At 40.1% G+C, this 17,455-nt stretch overlaps 1 protein-coding gene across 1 annotated transcript in view; it reads left to right on the top strand.

Moving 5' to 3' along the window:
- Nucleotides 1-708: 708 nt before the first annotated feature.
- Nucleotides 709-17,455, top strand: part of UVSSA (UV stimulated scaffold protein A) — a 54,197-nt gene continuing 37,450 nt past the window's right edge. Inside the window, exons 1-6 of the mRNA XM_030491747.1 lie at nucleotides 709-1,003; nucleotides 1,261-1,591; nucleotides 4,769-4,889; nucleotides 6,030-6,479; nucleotides 7,703-7,812; nucleotides 8,405-8,533. Of these exons, the coding sequence (XP_030347607.1) occupies nucleotides 906-1,003; nucleotides 1,261-1,591; nucleotides 4,769-4,889; nucleotides 6,030-6,479; nucleotides 7,703-7,812; nucleotides 8,405-8,533 (1,239 nt within the window). The 5' untranslated portion in view covers nucleotides 709-905. The remainder of the gene's footprint in view (nucleotides 1,004-1,260; nucleotides 1,592-4,768; nucleotides 4,890-6,029; nucleotides 6,480-7,702; nucleotides 7,813-8,404; nucleotides 8,534-17,455) is intronic.

A 17,455-nucleotide genomic window follows, 5' to 3' on the forward strand; every position in this document is an offset into this window, starting at 1 on the left:
CACCTCATGTGCCCTCCATCTCCTCAGCGCCCCATGTGCCCGCCATCTCCTCAGTGCCTCATGTGCCCGCCATCTCCTCAGTGCCCCATGTTATCATAGAATCACAGAATCCTAGAATAGTCGGGGTTGGAAAGGACCTTAAGATCATTCAGTTCCAATCCCGTGTCATGGGCAGGGACACCTCATACCAGACCATGTCACCCAAGGCTCTGTCCAACCTGGCCTTGAACACTGCCAGGGATGGAGCATTCACAACTTCCTTGGGCAACCCATTCCAGTGCCTCACCACCCTCATAGTAAAGAACTTCCTCCTTATTTCTAACCTGAATTTCCCCTGTTTAAGTTTGAACCCATTACCCCTGTCCTATCACTACAGTCCCTAATGAAGAGTCCTGCCATCTCCTCAGTGCCTTGTGCCTGCTATCTCCCCAGTGCCTCATGTGCCCACCAGTGCCTCAGCACCCAACTCAGCACGCAGCCTCCAGGCCAGCTCCTGGCCTCGTTCGCTGCCAAACCCATCTGTTTGAACGAATTGTTGGGGATATTGTCAGCAGGTTCATAAGCTCAGGGCATTGCAGCCCTTCCCCTGCGCTCCCCTGCGGACAACAAGGGGTTAACATTGCCCCACACACCCCCCTGTCAAGCGGGGTGCGGTTCCTTTAAGGGCTTCCCCGCCTTCCCGTATTCGCGCTTCCGGGTTGGTGTGACATTCAGTGTCAGGAGGGGGGGTAGGAAGGTGCCACCGGCCGCGGGGCGGCGGGGAGGGAGCGGCCGCCGCGGGGCGGGCGATGGGGCCGTGGGGTTCCGGCCCGGGGAGGCTCGTCCCGGGCTCCCGGTGTCTTGTCGGCGTTCGCGGGGCCTGAGGGGCTCGGCGCGGGGCGGTTGTCCGTCGGCTGCTGGCAGAGATGGATCAGCGCCTCGCTGAGCTGGTGGAGGAGCTGACTACCTCGGGGGAGTCGCGGCTGGAGCCGGGCAAGATGAAGGAGTTGAAGAAAATCTGCAAGTACGGCCGCCCGGTGAGGTGGGGTGAGGAGGGAGCCGGGTGTCGCTGCCTCTGCCGTGAGCAACGCTTCTACCCGGCTGGACAGCCGCGGAGGCCGCCGAGCGCCGCCCCGGGGCCTGCTGTTGGAGCTGGGGGCAGCTTGCTGCCAGCGCAGAAGCTGCTGCTGGTTAAAAAATTAAGCTAAACTGGTTAAAAGTTATGTTTTTATGTGCTATAGATAACTCCTTCCCCTTTTTTTCCCTTTTCGCCTCTCTCAGGTCTTCAGATGAACATATCAGCCATGCTTATCACCTGCTGTTTACACGGCTCCATGAGGAACACGCCGAGATGCGCTTCTCAGCATTCCAGATCGTGCAGGAGCTGTTCTCCCGATCCCATCAATTCCGGACGCTAGTTATTTCCAACTTCCAAGATTTCTTGGAGCTCACGGTGGGGACAGATCATGAGCAGCCTCTTCCCCCGCCCAAAGAGGTGGCACAGAAGCTGAGGAAAGAAGCCGTTAAGTCAGTGCAAGAATGGCATGAGAAATATGGGGAGGCCTACAAGAAGCTTGCTTTGGGATACCACTTCTTGAAGCAGAATAAGAAGGTACTCTGTGTTTTTATTTGAGTGTGTTTTTAGGTGGTGATTGTTAGGAGGTGTTTAAAGCGAGGAAACCAATAAATAGAAGGAAAAAATGTTGGAAACAACATTGTCTTTAGGAGATAGCCTGTTGAGCGTGGTCTTTTGAAAAACAAACCCCAATTTTTTGTCATCTTGCTGTGCTGTGAAGTTTTAAAACGCACAAGCTTGTGCTTGGAGCTGGGCTCAACTGGTCTTTCCCCAGGGTGCAAAAAGTATTGCTCAGTAATAGGCTTTCACCCACTGATTCCTACCAGAAGCCCCAGACCCAAGCCCTTTTTAGAATGGAAATAATGGTTATACCTTAAACTGAGGATAATCAGCTGTTAAGTCTTTCTGTGTCAGTTTAAACAAGCCTGATTTTTGCACTGAGCTGTCCAGTTATAGTGTCCTTTTGTTGTACAACAAAGTAAGTGTAAGTGCTGTACCCCCTCAGCTGCTGTGTTAGTGTGACATACAACAACTTTATTAAAGAGAAATTTCTTGTATGTAAACACTTGCTTTTAGATCTCATTTTTAGCCTTCAAGTTATTGTGTTTGGAATATTATTCTGGTTTAGTATCTCTTCTGAATTGAGGTTAGGATAATATCAGGTTTTTAATAAACATATCGATTCTCTTTCTCATCAGAAAGACACATGCTGAGTGTTCCTAACAGAAAATCAAAAAACCCTGGTGATACGTGATGTATTTCTGTTCTGGTTCTATACTAAGCCCATAGCCTACCCTACATCTATTATTTCATAGAATCAGAGAATGGTTTGGTTTGGAGGGGACCTTACTAGTTCTAATCCCCCTGCCATAGGCACTTATTATACTGTGTTCTTTTTCTATACAATTTTTAATATCTGCTCACAAAAGGTGATTGTCTTAGATTTCCCCTTTATTGTCTTATTTACCAAAGAAAGAAAACTACATGAAAGTGACAAGGAGAAATGCGAGACTGAGGCGAGGGAGCTTTAACACATAATACACTTACCAAATTGAACACACAAGCGTGCAACAATTCTGCTGAAGTTTGGCATGCCTGTTCTCCTGTGGTTAAAGGCTGCTCCCCAGTTACATGTTGGTGATCACTCTGTGTACTAAGCTACCCAGCCAGGTTGACTGTACTCTTTTCTAGAGGAGCTGAATTTGAGTACTTCTGGAAACACTGGTACTAACAGAAACAATCTTGCATAGTTGAATAACTCTTGTACTTGAAGAGTTGAGGTGAGCCAACTGACCTAACTGGCCTTTTCCCAGCTTAATACTTGAAGTGTGAGAAGCAACCAAAAGGTTTGAGGAGGCATTTGTACTTTCTAGGAGGAAAGTACATCTGCTGTTCTGTATTGCAGGTCTGGCACAGCAGTATAGGGCACCTTGAGAGGAGTGTTAGCTCTGTGTGTGGTTTGTGGTTGTTGGTTTGGGGGTTGTTTGCTTTGGTTTTTTATTATCACCAAAATCACCGTATGGGTAGTTGGTCAGCAGATGACAACTGCTGCCCTTTTAGGGTGTAAACCTGGAGAGCTACCCACTGTTTTAATGTTAGTAGGTGCCAAGTAGGTACCTATACAAATGTTTGACTTCAAGAACAAGTTGCACATTAGGGCAACTGAATCATATTATAGTATCTTTGTATTTGAGGAGTGCATGGGTGGAGTTGTGGAGTAGGCTGGAATTCCAGAGTGAAGAGGATTTTCACCAGGTCAATACAAATATATTACTCCTATATACCACTATTTTTGCACAAGTTGCAGTAAGGTGTCTAGGCTCACTGCTCACACCCTTTAAGTCAAGAACAATTGCACCTCATCACATCCAGTTCCATAATTACAGACCTATGGTAAAAGGTTTCATACAGCCTGCACTGATACAAAGGCAGAACAACTCTGATCTCAGTCTGTATTGCCTAAATGATGTTAGATGTTTTCTGACCAAGTTAGTGAGTTAGTGCTGACACCAGGTAGCAGGTGGCTTCATGTGCACATCTGTAACTCAGGCCCTGAGTTATTCTGACCTTGTGAGGCTTCTGTAACAGGCTGCTGTGCCCTGTGCTGGACAACTCAAAGCTTCTTGCGTGCAGTAGATTTGGTTGGAGATGGATACCTTGTATGTGAGGTGTGCTCTGGTTATCAGTGTCAAACCATGACAGTTTCGCAGGTGTTGTAAGAAGGGCATCCGGACAAGTGCTGAAGTGTGAAACAGTGCAGTGGAACAGCATGTGGCTGGTCCTTTTGGGACAGAGAAGGGGAAAGAGTGGGCAGGTGGCTCTGCTGTAGATATTCTGGTACTTTCGTTCTGCCCACCCATTTCCCACTAAAAACGAGCTTGGTGAGTCTGCCTCTTTTCCTAAACTGATGGAGACTCTCCATGCCAGTTTCTGTGAAAACTGAAGTATCCTTTTGCTCCTAGAAGCTTTTATAGACAAAACATTTGTCTTTCAATTGGTTGCATAAACAATATTTGTAAAAACCTTAAGGCTTATTGCACACTGTAGGGTTTATTCAGCAGTAGGAACATTTATATAGCAAGACACTCAGATTTATGTTTATATTTTAGTCATAAGAAATGAAAATGAAACTGTGTTATAACCTTTCCCTCAATCCCACAATTCAACAAATGTAACTGTAAATTCAAAATTTGATCCTTTTTTAAATGAATTTGAATGTCTTCTATTTTCCTTGCTTACAAAGTTCTTCAGTAAGTGATATGGATACTTGTGTTTACAAGTTTTCCTAAGCTTCCTTTATTAATAGTGGACCTGCTGTGATGTTTTTATATAATCTGAATGCTCACCCTGTGTAGTCCCTTCCTGCCTCTTGCCTCTAACCCTGTGTCTCCAGTGCTGTGACACAGGTCTCCCAAAGCCTAGTTTATTCCTGCATTTTAGATGTAGAAATCTAAGCATTTTGGTTTTCTACCTTATGATTCCTTTCTGAAAGCCATTGATTCTCAGCAGTCCCTTATTAGTAGAAGTAAAAACTCTGTTCGGAATTACTGTAGGTATTGATTCTAGGAGGAGAAGAGATAAAAGGAAGTGCTGCTGAGCTTCTGGCTGATCGCTGGTGTTAGAGGATTTTTCACCCCAGATAAGGATCTTAGGAAATGGATTTTCTATATATTTCTTGTGAGGAATGTTGCACTTTGTTCATTTCCTCCTTAGGTGGATTTTGAAGATGTGCGTGCCAGAACCATGGCTGAAAGGAGGAGGGAAGAGGAGAAGCAGAAACGATTGGATAACATTTACAAAGAAAAAGCCAAAAGAGCTGAAAAAGAAATGGAAGGTGAGTTGCTTTGGTTCTTTTAGTGTTTGCTTTGAGAGTTTTGTTTGTTTTTAAAGCAACCCTTTTTAAGGTTATATAAAACAAATTCAAAGAGAATAGCTATCCAAATAATAGCTGAGTGCTGAGGACAGGAATACTACGTTTGTTAGAGCTTAACCCTCTGTCTCTCTCATCTAAAGGTTATCGGAGGAAACAAGTGACAATCCTGTGAGCTCAGGTAGTATGAAGAGATTTAAAAACGAAAAGGAAAAGTTAGCAAATAGAGGTCTGGTCTGTAATCTGGGAAAGTATGAATGCATATCCTCAAGCAAGCATAGCATGAAACCTTTTGGAGCTAGTGGCTTAATTTTTGTCATTAAGTAGGCACAGACTTCTCAACAATGAAGTCCTTATGTTCCAGAGACATAAGCAATGATCTGCACAGGAATCCTGGATGCAGTGTTAGCATATCCATGAGAAGTATCATATCACTGCTGAAAAATGTATCTAACTGGACGCTGAATCTCAAGTGATATGTACATAGCAAACATATTTCTGTAATACAAAAGAAGAACAGAGGTAGTAGGTATATTATGGTGCAGTTACAAAGGGTTATTTAATTAAATTACTTTGGTATATGTGATGCATCCAATTGTGTCTGCATTTATTCTGCATATTTAAAGGGATTTCTCTTTAAAATGCCACCCTCATGCATGAAAACGTTTCCATAACCTTCTTAGAGTCACTTTTGTTGGTAGCATCAAGCAATAGCATATATTCATGGCTACACCTACAAGCAGCTCTAACATTCATAGCTGTAGAATGATACGCGCCAACATCACTAAGAATATCCCCATTGATCCTTGATCTCCTTCAAATTCTATGAAGTACTTGTGTCATACTTGCATAGTGAAATTCTAGAGAGGATAGGGAAAGGAGGAACACTGATCCTGAATTCCTTCCTTAAGATTTCCTGCTTATTTTTATAAGGACAATTTCTGAGCAGAGAGAGACCTGTATGGCTAAATTATCCCTGATTACTGGATAAATGGATTACCCTTTTTGTAGTTATATTGGTTCTGTAGATCTGTGTCTGCTCTAGAGTTATTATTGGCATTTTAGAGTATTTAACTATATTCTAAAACATTTGTGTCTTGGTAGAAATGTCCCCAGAGATTGCTGGCACACTGACAGAGATGGAAAACTGTTTCCGGCTTCTGCTGCCAGATCCTTTTGACTTCGCTGTGCATGACACAGAACTGGAACCCAACGAGCAAATGTCTGCTAATGAGGGTAGACCTGCATCCCCCCGGTCTTCTCAGATGGAAATGAACCAGTCCTACCTTGGATGCCTGGATGATGAACAGCCGTGCTGCAGCAAGGACATCGTTTCTGTTTCTCAGTGTGTTAGAACTGATACAGAGTTAGATGAGAAACAGGAAAAGCCGGAACAAAAAGACTTGGATGAAGGCACATGCTCAGAAGTTCAAACTGGTGTCCCTGCTCTTGATGATGATGATGATGATGATGATGATGATGATTATCAGACTTTTGTTAGGAACCATGGGCTTGTTTCACACAAGTATACTCTAGACATTGAAATCTCCACAGGTACCTGGAAATCTCTCTCACTTTTAGCTGGAGGCAGCATTTGTCTGAAGTGCTTTGTAGTTGTGGAGTTTGGGGTTTTTTGTATGACTTAAATGTTGGGGTTCCTAGGCACCGTTTTGATCTGGGATTCCTGGGCACCACTTCCTTAGAGTCATAGAATCAACTAGGTTGGAAAAGACCTTCAAGATCATCAAGTCCACTTTGATTTCCTTTTGGAGTTCTTTTCTATTTCTGGTTCATCTAGTAACCGTTCTTAGGTTTGGGTGTCCTTCTATGCGATTAACAGATTATATTAATGACCTTCTGAGACTGAACTTTGGTATCAGTTGTTGTAAGCACATTTCAGCACTTCATAGTACCTATAACATAAGTTCCCTATGTTAAAAAGTTTTCCATATGTAATTTTCTTTCTCATACGCTTCACTACTCACCTCTTTCTATAGCTGGGGTATAAACTACTAATTGAAAAATCTTAAAATTGAGTGTTTCTTGAACTTTTTCCCCCTCTTGCTATTGATAACTTGCAAGAATCAGTAAGTAGTTTTGCTAAGAAGTTTTAAACATTGTATGTATTTTTTTATAGAACTTTGCTAATGATGTGAGTTACCTCTAGAAAAATTAGGCTGGTTTGTGTATCTTACAAATACTGGCGTAACAGAATTTCATGTGCAAACAACCAGTAAGGCGGGAACCTACTATGTGGTTGCAGACAACAGAATGGGAAACGTATCCATAGGACTTGTGAATGAATAACTGGTAAAAAGTAGTGTTTTTACTGGGATGGTGGCATGCTTTGGCTTCTTTGACAATCAAGTCCCTGTTGCCACTGGGGCAGGTATTATTTCTAGTTTCTGCATATTCAATATCAAATAAGGCCCAGTTCACCCAAACTCAAGACAAGCTGTAATGTAAATAGGAAGATTGCACTTGTCTGTGGTTTATTTGGTGATTCCTTAGTAGTGATGGCTTAACAACTCTCTCTGTCATCTCTGGACTGAAAGCTTTTCATCTTTTCCTCTGATGTTTTTTGAATGTGTGGATAATGGTAGAATAATTAATACTGAACAGAGAAACATTCTGATGTTTGTAACTTCCCTGAAGTGATGAAATAGTTTGGAAAGGTTTATGTCTACTTCTTCCCCTTACCTTCTTTAGCTCCTGGAGTAAAGATACTATAAATATTGTGCACTAACTAACTCTTTTTTTTCCCCTGTTTTGAGCAGATATAAAAGTGCATGAGAATGAAGATAATACTGCTATAATAAACAACATCATGGATGCTCACAAACTTCTCAGAAATAAGTTCTGGCCTTCTGTGCAGTCCTGGATTCAGGTGGGATAGAGACCATTTTTTTCACTGTTATAAAAAGGTGGAGAAGCAAGGACTGGGGTACAGTAAGTGAGCAAAAAGGAAATGAAGGTTAGAGAAACATTGGTGCAAACAGAAAGGATTTCTGTTTCAGTGGGGTGGGCAAAAGGAGACTACAGGAGCTACATCATTTGTTTCATGGCTCTCAGCATTAGGTGTGCTACCTACAGTCATACTGTTTTGTAAAGATATAGTAAAATGGGGATTCTTCACAAAGGATTGAAGTAAAACACAACTTGTTTTTGTCAGACATGTCTATCAGAAAAACAGTATGTCCTTTCTGTCAGTTGATACTACTGCTGAGGAGCCTCATGCATGGAATTTGGCTTGTAGAAGGACACTCTCAGGAGATGTTTATGCCAACTCTCTGGTCTTTGTTTGTCTTTAGTAGTTGCTATTAGCTTTTATATTCTCGATAAAAAAGAAGTGGCTTCATTAATTGTTACTTGTAAAATAAAGGAATTTGTGACTATATTTTATTAATTATGAAGGAAAACAAAAAATGTCTTGAATGTCTAGGAAAAAACAATAAGAGTGTTGACTTTTTGCTTTGCAGTTATTTACCAAAGCAGGAGTAAACGATGATCGGCTAAGATGTGCCATCGATCTCAAGAATAAATTGGAGACAGCTATGAAGAAATACAAGGAAATGAACATTTCCTTTAAAGCAAGAAAAAGAAAAGTGGTGAGTCTCTTAAAACTCTTGTTTTCCTAGAGGGGACCATTAGTAATGCTTAGCTTGTGTAGAAAAAACTCACTTTCTCTTAAGCATTAAGCAGGGAAACTTCTCAACACAAGTTCTGTTGAAAAGTACACTAACTCACCTGGGTGTAGCTTCACTCAAGGAAGTTGCACTAAACACCTGTAGAGTGTGCAAAGCCATGTAAGGCAGCACTTCTGTTGTTCAGAATAGAGAAGTGGTTAAGTTCAGATTGTATTTACTCTTAGTTTCTTTGTGTGTGACACTGTTACACATGGGTAACACTGTCCTCAGCTTCCTTTGTGCATATCTGTCAGTAAACACTGTGTTACCCATGGTCTTTTACAGCTTGCCAAGCTATGCTAGAGTCTCACAATTCAGGAAAGCAGTGTCTCTCTCTACTTTGAAGCATTTACTTTCTCTAGTGAGCATGAAATGTGATGGAAGATATCTTAAGAGAATTAGTTATGTAAAGCTTTAAAGTGTCAAAATATTTCACAAAGATTTGCTACCTATGATAGTTTTTGTCAAGTTGGTAGAACTTGTGAATAAACAGAAGCTGAAAGATCAAATAATTCGAACAGATCCAAAAAGGAGCCTGTGGCTTGTTTATGTAGCTAAAAGCAGAGCTGCATAACACTCATTTCTGTTGGCTGCAATCAAATATAATTACTGTGTAGCTTAACAGAAGTGTTTTGGGCCAAGGTCCAGAGCAGAGTCTGGTTTATGACTAGATTGTAACATTTGATCTGGACATTATACCTCGGTCTAAACTGTGGTAGCCTTGTTTAGCCATGACTGAGCATTGTAGACTTTGCTTTCATTGTGCAAATGAAGCTTTTATCAAGATTAATCTGGTTCATCATCTTAATACCTACTGACATACCACAGCAGTCAAAAATGCCAACTGTGAATGAAAAGTACTGAAAGGCTGTCTTGTCAGAGGGGTTTTTTTCTCCAGTGAAATATGTGTGCTACCTTTATGCAACCAGCTATGAAGGAATCCAGACATCTGCTGTCATTCCTGCCATTTGCTTGACAGGACTTCATTTGCTGCACTTCTGCATGGAATATTGGTTGCTATATTTCTTGCAAGATATAAAGGACATTCAAGCCTGCATTCTTTTGTGTGTGTGTGTGTGTGTGTGTGTGTGTGTGTGAGTGTTTAAAGTGGTATTGTAACCACTTCTGGAGATTGATCAATGCTATCTATGTGAGGTTTGAAAGCTAATAAATTCTGTGGTCAAAAGGAAAAAAAAGAGGAAAATACATAGCAGAGCTCACAAATACATTCAAAATGACGCAGTGTAAATTGAGGTAGTCACTTAAGTCTTGAAAACAATAGTCTTGAAAACAATATATTCCTAACGTTTTTCTCCAGTGGGAAAATACCCAAATTTAGTGTGAGTGCTGAGTTACTTTAAATTTATAACCTGAACATAGCTTTGTACTGTAGAAGAAAACTGTATAAATTATCTTTTAGTCATGTGCCAAATGACTTTGTTAAAACCACAGTAAAATGAGTCTGATAGAACAAAATAAAAAGCATATCTTAGTGATTATTAAGTCACCATCTGTCAAATATTTACATGTCAGTATATGAAAGTCTACACACAGGTCTTCTTTAATTCAGCATTGCTGTTTGTGTTATTGCTTCTGTTATTGCATCCTTGTGTCATTGAAGCTATAGTTGCCATGCCAAAGTTTTATTATCTTATCTGTCTTTAAATCCAAGGGAAGTACTTAGTCCGTCCTTCAAAGCACTGACTCACAGCCACGCTGTCCAGACAGAGCTCAGTGCATTACGGGTGTTATTAGTTAGCACATGGAGTTGGTGGGTGCTGTACCTGCTCACATGTAGAGATGAGCACACCCAGAAACGAAGGGGAGCATTTAGTAAGCAGAGAGAATGTAAATGAAGTGCTGAGCGTAGGTGGTCCCATATGAATTGTCTGGTGTCTGTGACATCTCTACATTTGGATAAGATAGCAGTTTTCCTGGCAACTAGTGGCTGCAATCTGAGATACCTATATTATTAGCTGGAGAACATAAAGGTGATTTGTTTGTGTACTTGCTCATTTCGAGTGTAGTTATGATCCTGCACCACAGGTAAGACTTTCCTTCCAGGAAAAAGTGGTTTTATTTTATCAGGAAATATAAAACAGAATGGTAGGGACTTGGAAACTTGGCTGGGGACTTGGCCTTGCCCATTCTCCTCTGATTTTCTGGTTTTCCTTTGTGCTTGTTCTCTGTGCTTCTATGGTCTCTAATTTGTCCTCTTTTCACCTGTTCTACTCTGTGCTTTGTTTCTGTTCTGTCCAGGAATGGGGAGAGTAAAGGCTTTGCCCATCCTTAAATTGATATTGAGAAAGTTGATAATTGAGTAGGAGACAGACAGTGAAACTGGAGATTTATTACTATAAACTGTACTATACCTCTCAACTCTGCAGAAATATAAATTACTACTTGAAAGGCCCTGCAGTCCCTTACCATTGGTACATCATTGATGCCCTTGTGTAGGAACTTCTCTTACACCAAGTCACTTGAAAGAAAGCACAGAATTTTACACAATGAAACACTTGGTCTTAGTGGTTTATAGTGATGTGAGATATAACTACTTCTTGCTTTTCTCCTCTGTGATAATAAAGATCTCAAACCATCAGAAAGCCTTAGCTGTAAAGAGACTATCATTTTTGTGGAACACCTAAACCCTGCCAATGCAAGTAGGCTGTGGTGCCATTCTGCACTTGCCTCTCTGGAGCTGTGGGATGAGAGGGAAAACGACAACAAAGGTTATAATTTGACTGTCTGGAAACAAATCCCTTGCAGCAGATCTTATAAATGTTGATACATCCCAGCTGCCCAGACTATGCCTTCCTCCTTCCCATTGCTGTGCCCCCAGATCAGAAGTCTTCAAGACATTTCTTCCTGAGCTGTTGTTTTTTTTCAGAGGGGTGAGTGATGGACAAACAGTGAGAGTCTTACTGTCTTGGTCAAAGGCAAATAAGTTTTTGTGTGCTTACACAAGTTACATTCACTGTAGGTAAATACTTGTTTGGGGTGTTGGTTTCTGATAGGAAATGTATTTTGAGATTGTAAACAGGAATTTCAACATCCATTCTTCTGTGAATCTGAGTTTTAGCTGAATGTAGGGCAAGAAGGCAGAAGCTGTATCAGGGCTTTTATTTCATGGTACCTGGCTCGGACATAGCCCTTTCTCTGAAAAGAACCAGGATAATTTGAGTGCCCAGTAGAGGGAGTGCACACTGCATGCTCGGCGTTTTTTCTCTACGCTACCTTTATCCAAAGCCAGGCATCGTCTCAGTCTGTGTTTCCAGGTAAACTCACTACAACAGCAATACACCAGAGGCACTTCGAGTTAATCCTTCACTCTGCTTAGGTGAATTAATATAGAAGTACAATTTTAATATTGGCTGAGATTGGAGTTTAAATAGAAATTTCTTTTTCCAGAGGTTTAATTCTTTTGTAAGAATAACTTATGTCTAAAATGTTCCTTAAAAGACAATTATTTTGCTGCTCAAGATTAGTTTCATTTATTAATACCTTCCTCCTTTTCTTAAAATACTAGCTTTTTTTCTTATTTAGTGTCTGATTTGCAGCTGATTTAAAACTGCAAGATCATTTGCATCTAAAGTTGTGAAAGAACACAAGTGTGTCCTGTATTTTCAATCATACACGCTACCTTTCATTTACATCATTTCCATAAAAGATTATCCATTAGGATAGTACATGAAGTCTTCACATTAATAGAAACGTAGCTCATTAGCTATGTTTTGTACACTGAGAGTATGTTTATCTCTTCTGTCATTACCTTTGTGTAAAAGCTGTAAAAGATTTACTACTCGAGCTGGCTAAAACTTAGACAGATAGAAGCTACTGGGCAATATGATGTGAGAAACATCCCACTCACTTGTCTGTCAGCAGAGTGATCATTTAACAGGTCTATTATATTTTGAGTTTTTAATTTCAAGATCTATAAATAGCCAGGGATATCTAGTTTTTCATTAACTGGCTTCATTACTTTTTGTTTCACCTTTTCTTTTCTTCTGTCAAATCTAAGCATGCATTTGGATCTTGGCTTATGCATGTACTTAATTTTATCCTGTGAAACATCTGGTTGAGTTCAATAATGCCATTAATAATTAGGCTTGGAGAAAGCTGTCCTTTTGATCCTGATCTGATCCCTAAACGTTATGGCACTATAAATCTGACTTTCCTGAAAAAATCATGGCAGAAAATAGTTACAAATTCTATTTACAAGTGACGTATTTGCTGGTTATAATTCAATCTTCAAATATTTTAATACATAAAAAGATTAAAATTTGAATGTGTAATAAATAAAGCCAAGATTTCTGCCAATTCTTTAGCTGCAAGACTACTGCTGATTATCTTTTTCCATATCTTCAACTACAACTTGGCAGTTTATCAATGTGAATGAGTTACTTCTACCTAATCATTTTGTAGCTCTTCTTCAAGTCTGTCTTTTAGTTAAGTCAGTGTCTGCTTTAAAAGAAGTCACACGTGAATTTTAGATCAAAAGCAAGGACTGTATTGTTTTCTCTTCTGCTTCTTTCTGTAGCCATAGAGCATCCAGTCCAGCTGACTGCTTTCTTTAGCAGCTTCTTGGCTCACATCGTCATTTTTTAACTCTTTGTTTTAGAGAAGTTGTTTCTGGGGAGTAAGTAATTGTCCTTAATGATCCCTCCCCATGCCTGAACCTGCATCTGCTAAAACATACTCAGACCAAGGAGCAAGAGAGGCACCTTTTGTAAAAGAAGTCATTTCCTCAGGTGATGCTTTTGAACAGCACACAAACAAAACCCCTCATTCTTAACAAAGTTGCTCATTGAAAATCAGAAGTGTTTAATGCTGAGATTTGAACTTGATGTTGATTGATAGTGTGCATTACACCTGAAGATGCCCTTTATCAGACTATACATCATTAGCGTGTAATGTGAATGTTTGCATGGTCAAAATAACAGCCTAGGCAACACTTTAACTACTTTTTTTGTCTAGCTAATAGTAAAAGTGAACGCAAAATATTAAATAAGTCATACAGATGCTTATGCTTCCTCTTCCCTCCTCCCCCATTTTAACTATCATCTGATGCTTATTTCCATCTGTGAAATGTCTCTTTTGTAATCAGTTTTCAGCTAAAAGAGCTTTCAGGATTTTTAAGTCTTCTCAGAATGCAGGACTGCTATAAAACAACACACCAAAATTAACTCTCAAAATAGTACTCTTAAAAAGAGTCTAAGAAGGTAGTGTGATGGGTTTGGGTTGGTTTTCTTTCCTGGAGCTGAATGTGGCTATGGTATGTTTTATGCCTCACACTGGCCATGCAGCCTGCTGCTGTTATTAAAAATATCTTGTTATGCAGATCTAGCCATGAATTCTTAAAGTTGTCACTGTGACGACCTCTGATCCCTATCTGATTCGCAGGTCGCACAATGCAATTTGGAGCTCTTCTAATAGAGTGTAAAATAAAGTAGGATGTCTCTATCATCAAGTTAACCCTTATGTTAAGTATTTAAGTTTTTCAGGCCCAAGGGTCATCTCCCTTGATTCATCTATGAATACTGAGCAGTGTGTACGTTGTAGGTAGTAGATATAAATTTGCTGCCTGCTTTTTATCCCTCCTACCTTACAAGGGGAAAGAGTATATTGAAATGAATTGAATATATTTGTGAGGTTTTTAAAGGCACACTGCTAAATGTGGAATTATAAAAATAGAAAAGGAAGAATATTTTCTTGGAACACAGACTAAGATATTTAAATTTAGCTGATGTAGTAATATTAAAGTTAATATATTTGCCTCTAAAGATATCTTTGAGCCTAAAGTCCACAGTCAGGAATATATGTAAGGTTATGTGTGACTTGCATAGAATATTTTGTTGATTTGTCTGTAATAAGTTAGATTTATTTAATTGAGATTATGGAATCATAGAACGGTTTGGGTTGGAAAGGACCTTATGCTCATCCAGTTCTAAAATCTCTGCCATGGGCAGGGATGCCTCACACGAGACCATGTTGCCCAAGGCTCTGTCCAGCCTGGTCTTGATGCATATTTATCTGTAAAAATGCAGCATCTGAAATAATTTTTAACAAATATGCAGTTCAGGTTCATTCATAAATGTGATCATTGGAGTCAGCTGCCATTTAGTCACTGATTGTGCAGTTTGTGTGTGCAGGTTCTATCATGAGAGAGTGGCATATGTGTTGGTGGTGGATACAAAGTTTTGGTAGCATGAGTTTGATCTGGTCTAAGCTATAGGTGGTAATACACGAAATGCAGCAGGACTTTTTGCATGAATGAATGCTAATGGGAGTCTTGTTATACTACAGTTTAGATAAAATTCACATTTCCTAAAGTTTTGTAGAGAAAATTACTAGTAATGAGAATCTCCCCTCACTCCCCAGCTCTAAAATGTAGCTTTTATCATGTATAGGCCTCTGAATCACAAAAATTAAATTATTCAAAATGTTGCCTATAATGTTTCAGGGGGTCATAGGAATACTGTTTATCATCTCATAGATGACTTGAACTAGCCAGAAACCACTGGAAAACCCAAAGGCTTCTCTGTGGAGGGGGAAAGAAAGAGGTATTTTTCGTTGACCTTTGAATTACCATAAAAAAACACCTTTTTGGTCCAGAAATTTAATAGCCAGTTCTGGACCTCATTATAGCCTTATGCAGTGGCTTTAAAGAATTTAATCTGGTATGCAGGGAATACTGTATAGAGGAAAACAGGCCAGGAAGAATGGAGGAGTAGTTCAGGTATAGTGGCTGTTCAGGGTAGCACTTGTAACCTTGACAGTGGCTGTACAACAGCTGCTTGCTTCTTCAGTGACAAAAATGAGGGGTTTCCCACTGCTTTTAGGAAAGAAGAACATCTCAGGAACTCTGCTGCAGGTACATTCCTGTCTGAGCATGGACTCTAAATATGATTCCATATCACTTGGCTTGTAGATTTGCTGGCTTCATCACACCTCAGTCTTTGAACCTGCAAACATATCCTTTTATATTAAGATGAATGAAAAACTGAATGAGCACTTCATGGAGTTTCCTTACTCATGGGTTATCTGTGTTTTAAGCAGAAAACAAGTTTGGTTTTTAAGGCCCAGTTATATGTGTGACACTATTTTATACTTGCCTCTTCCTTTGTTAAACTTATTTCATCCATTCTACAATTTCTGAAACATTAAAAATGAAATCCTGCCGGGTACTTCTTAGTGTGTTATATAGTTACCAAAACTACTGCTTAGCAGGTGGGGTTTTTTGCATGGGTGGCTGTTGTACTGCTTGGGTGCTGAACAGGGAAGCAGCTTAATATTTTGGTAGTGCTTTTATGGTTGGCTTGAAGGTGATCTAAAAATGAGCAGCAATCAAAAGGGACAATCCTGTCACTTATTTCCTCCCCTGATGCTTCCCAGAGCCTCCTGTTGCAGCAGGGACCTGAACTAACTTAAACCTAATCCAGAGAAGGTTTCTGTAGCAGCATTAAGCTCAGTGAGACTGTCCCTTTCAGTAACTGAAACTTGGATAACATATATCCAAGTATGAAGGTCAATCTTTACTTAATCAGAGTAAATTTACTTAATCAGACTCAGACTGATGCAGTGATATATGCTCAGGTCCTCTAACAGTAGGAGTTATAAAACTGTTAGTGAAAAAATCATACCAGATACTATAAAACATGCTTTTTACTGTGTAACAAGATGTGGTACCTGAAGTATGTGCAGTAACTGTGTGGGGAAGTACATCCCTGTACTTCTAAAAGTAAGATGTAACCTCTAGTTTTGTGTATATGTTACACAAAGACATTTAAGGGACTAACATTACAGTCAGCTTTGATAAATTAAATGTAGGTATCGAATGTAGGTGGTCAGTATAAATTTTGTAGGAATGTTTTGGGGTTTTTATGTTGGGGAACTTTACTAGCTGTAATAATAAAAGGTAGCAGACTTCTGGCTTAGTGCTCTGGGATACGTGGACAGGAAAGGTGGTGTTAGACTTGTAGATCTTTGGTAGTTTAAATAAAGCTCTTACACCTCCCCTGAATGGGGTATTTATTTTATGAAGAAAAATTCAGCTATGCAAGAGAACTTCATCTGTTGGTTTTGGTGGATGATGGGAGCCCAAGTAGTGAGGTATGAAAATGCATTTGAGGAAATATCTTGAATGGTTGTTGCTAAACAATACTAAACTTGGCTTGTAATATCTTCCTGATATAAGTTCTGTTCAATGCACCAGTTTTCCAGACTGCCTTTTATTTGCTGTAGTCTAAAACTGTAAATGCACATGCTAGTCCATTTTGTATATTGGGCATACTAATTTCTTGTGAACAATATTCATGAAGATCTAAAGCTTTTTTAACTCTCTTGCACCTTAAGACCCACTGGTCTCTTTGGGTCATTTTTTGCTGCTTTTTATTAAAATCCCTCCTAACCTTATCTGGGACCTGGAGCCTGTTGGCATCCAGAGATGCAGCAGGTAGTAACACAGAGCGATACGGGTTTTGTGCAATGCTCCTCATCACTATTGACCTCCCAATGTACATATCCGAGCTCTGTTGATCACTGGGTAGGATGGAGAGGGCTTTGGCACATGTCTTGAGTAAGCCTCCTGCTTGCACCTCCAGGACTCCAGCAATACTCTCAGACTCTTGCCAGTGTACATTGCTTAAAGGGACACTGGTCCATTGAGTAGTTTATATTGCTAAAGCAATTCGGAGCGAGGCGTGCTGGTTCTCCAGCATTGCCCTTAGCCTAAGTGTTGGGCTGGAACCCTTTAAGCATTTTTCTTAACTTCTGGAAATGATGAAATAGTGTGAAATGTGCATTCCTAAATAAAAGTCAGCCTGGCCAAGTAGCCTGTGTGCTGTT

Source organism: Strigops habroptila, chromosome 7, assembly GCF_004027225.2.
Source record: "Strigops habroptila isolate Jane chromosome 7, bStrHab1.2.pri, whole genome shotgun sequence".
Classification (NCBI taxonomy): domain Eukaryota; kingdom Metazoa; phylum Chordata; class Aves; order Psittaciformes; family Psittacidae; genus Strigops; species Strigops habroptila.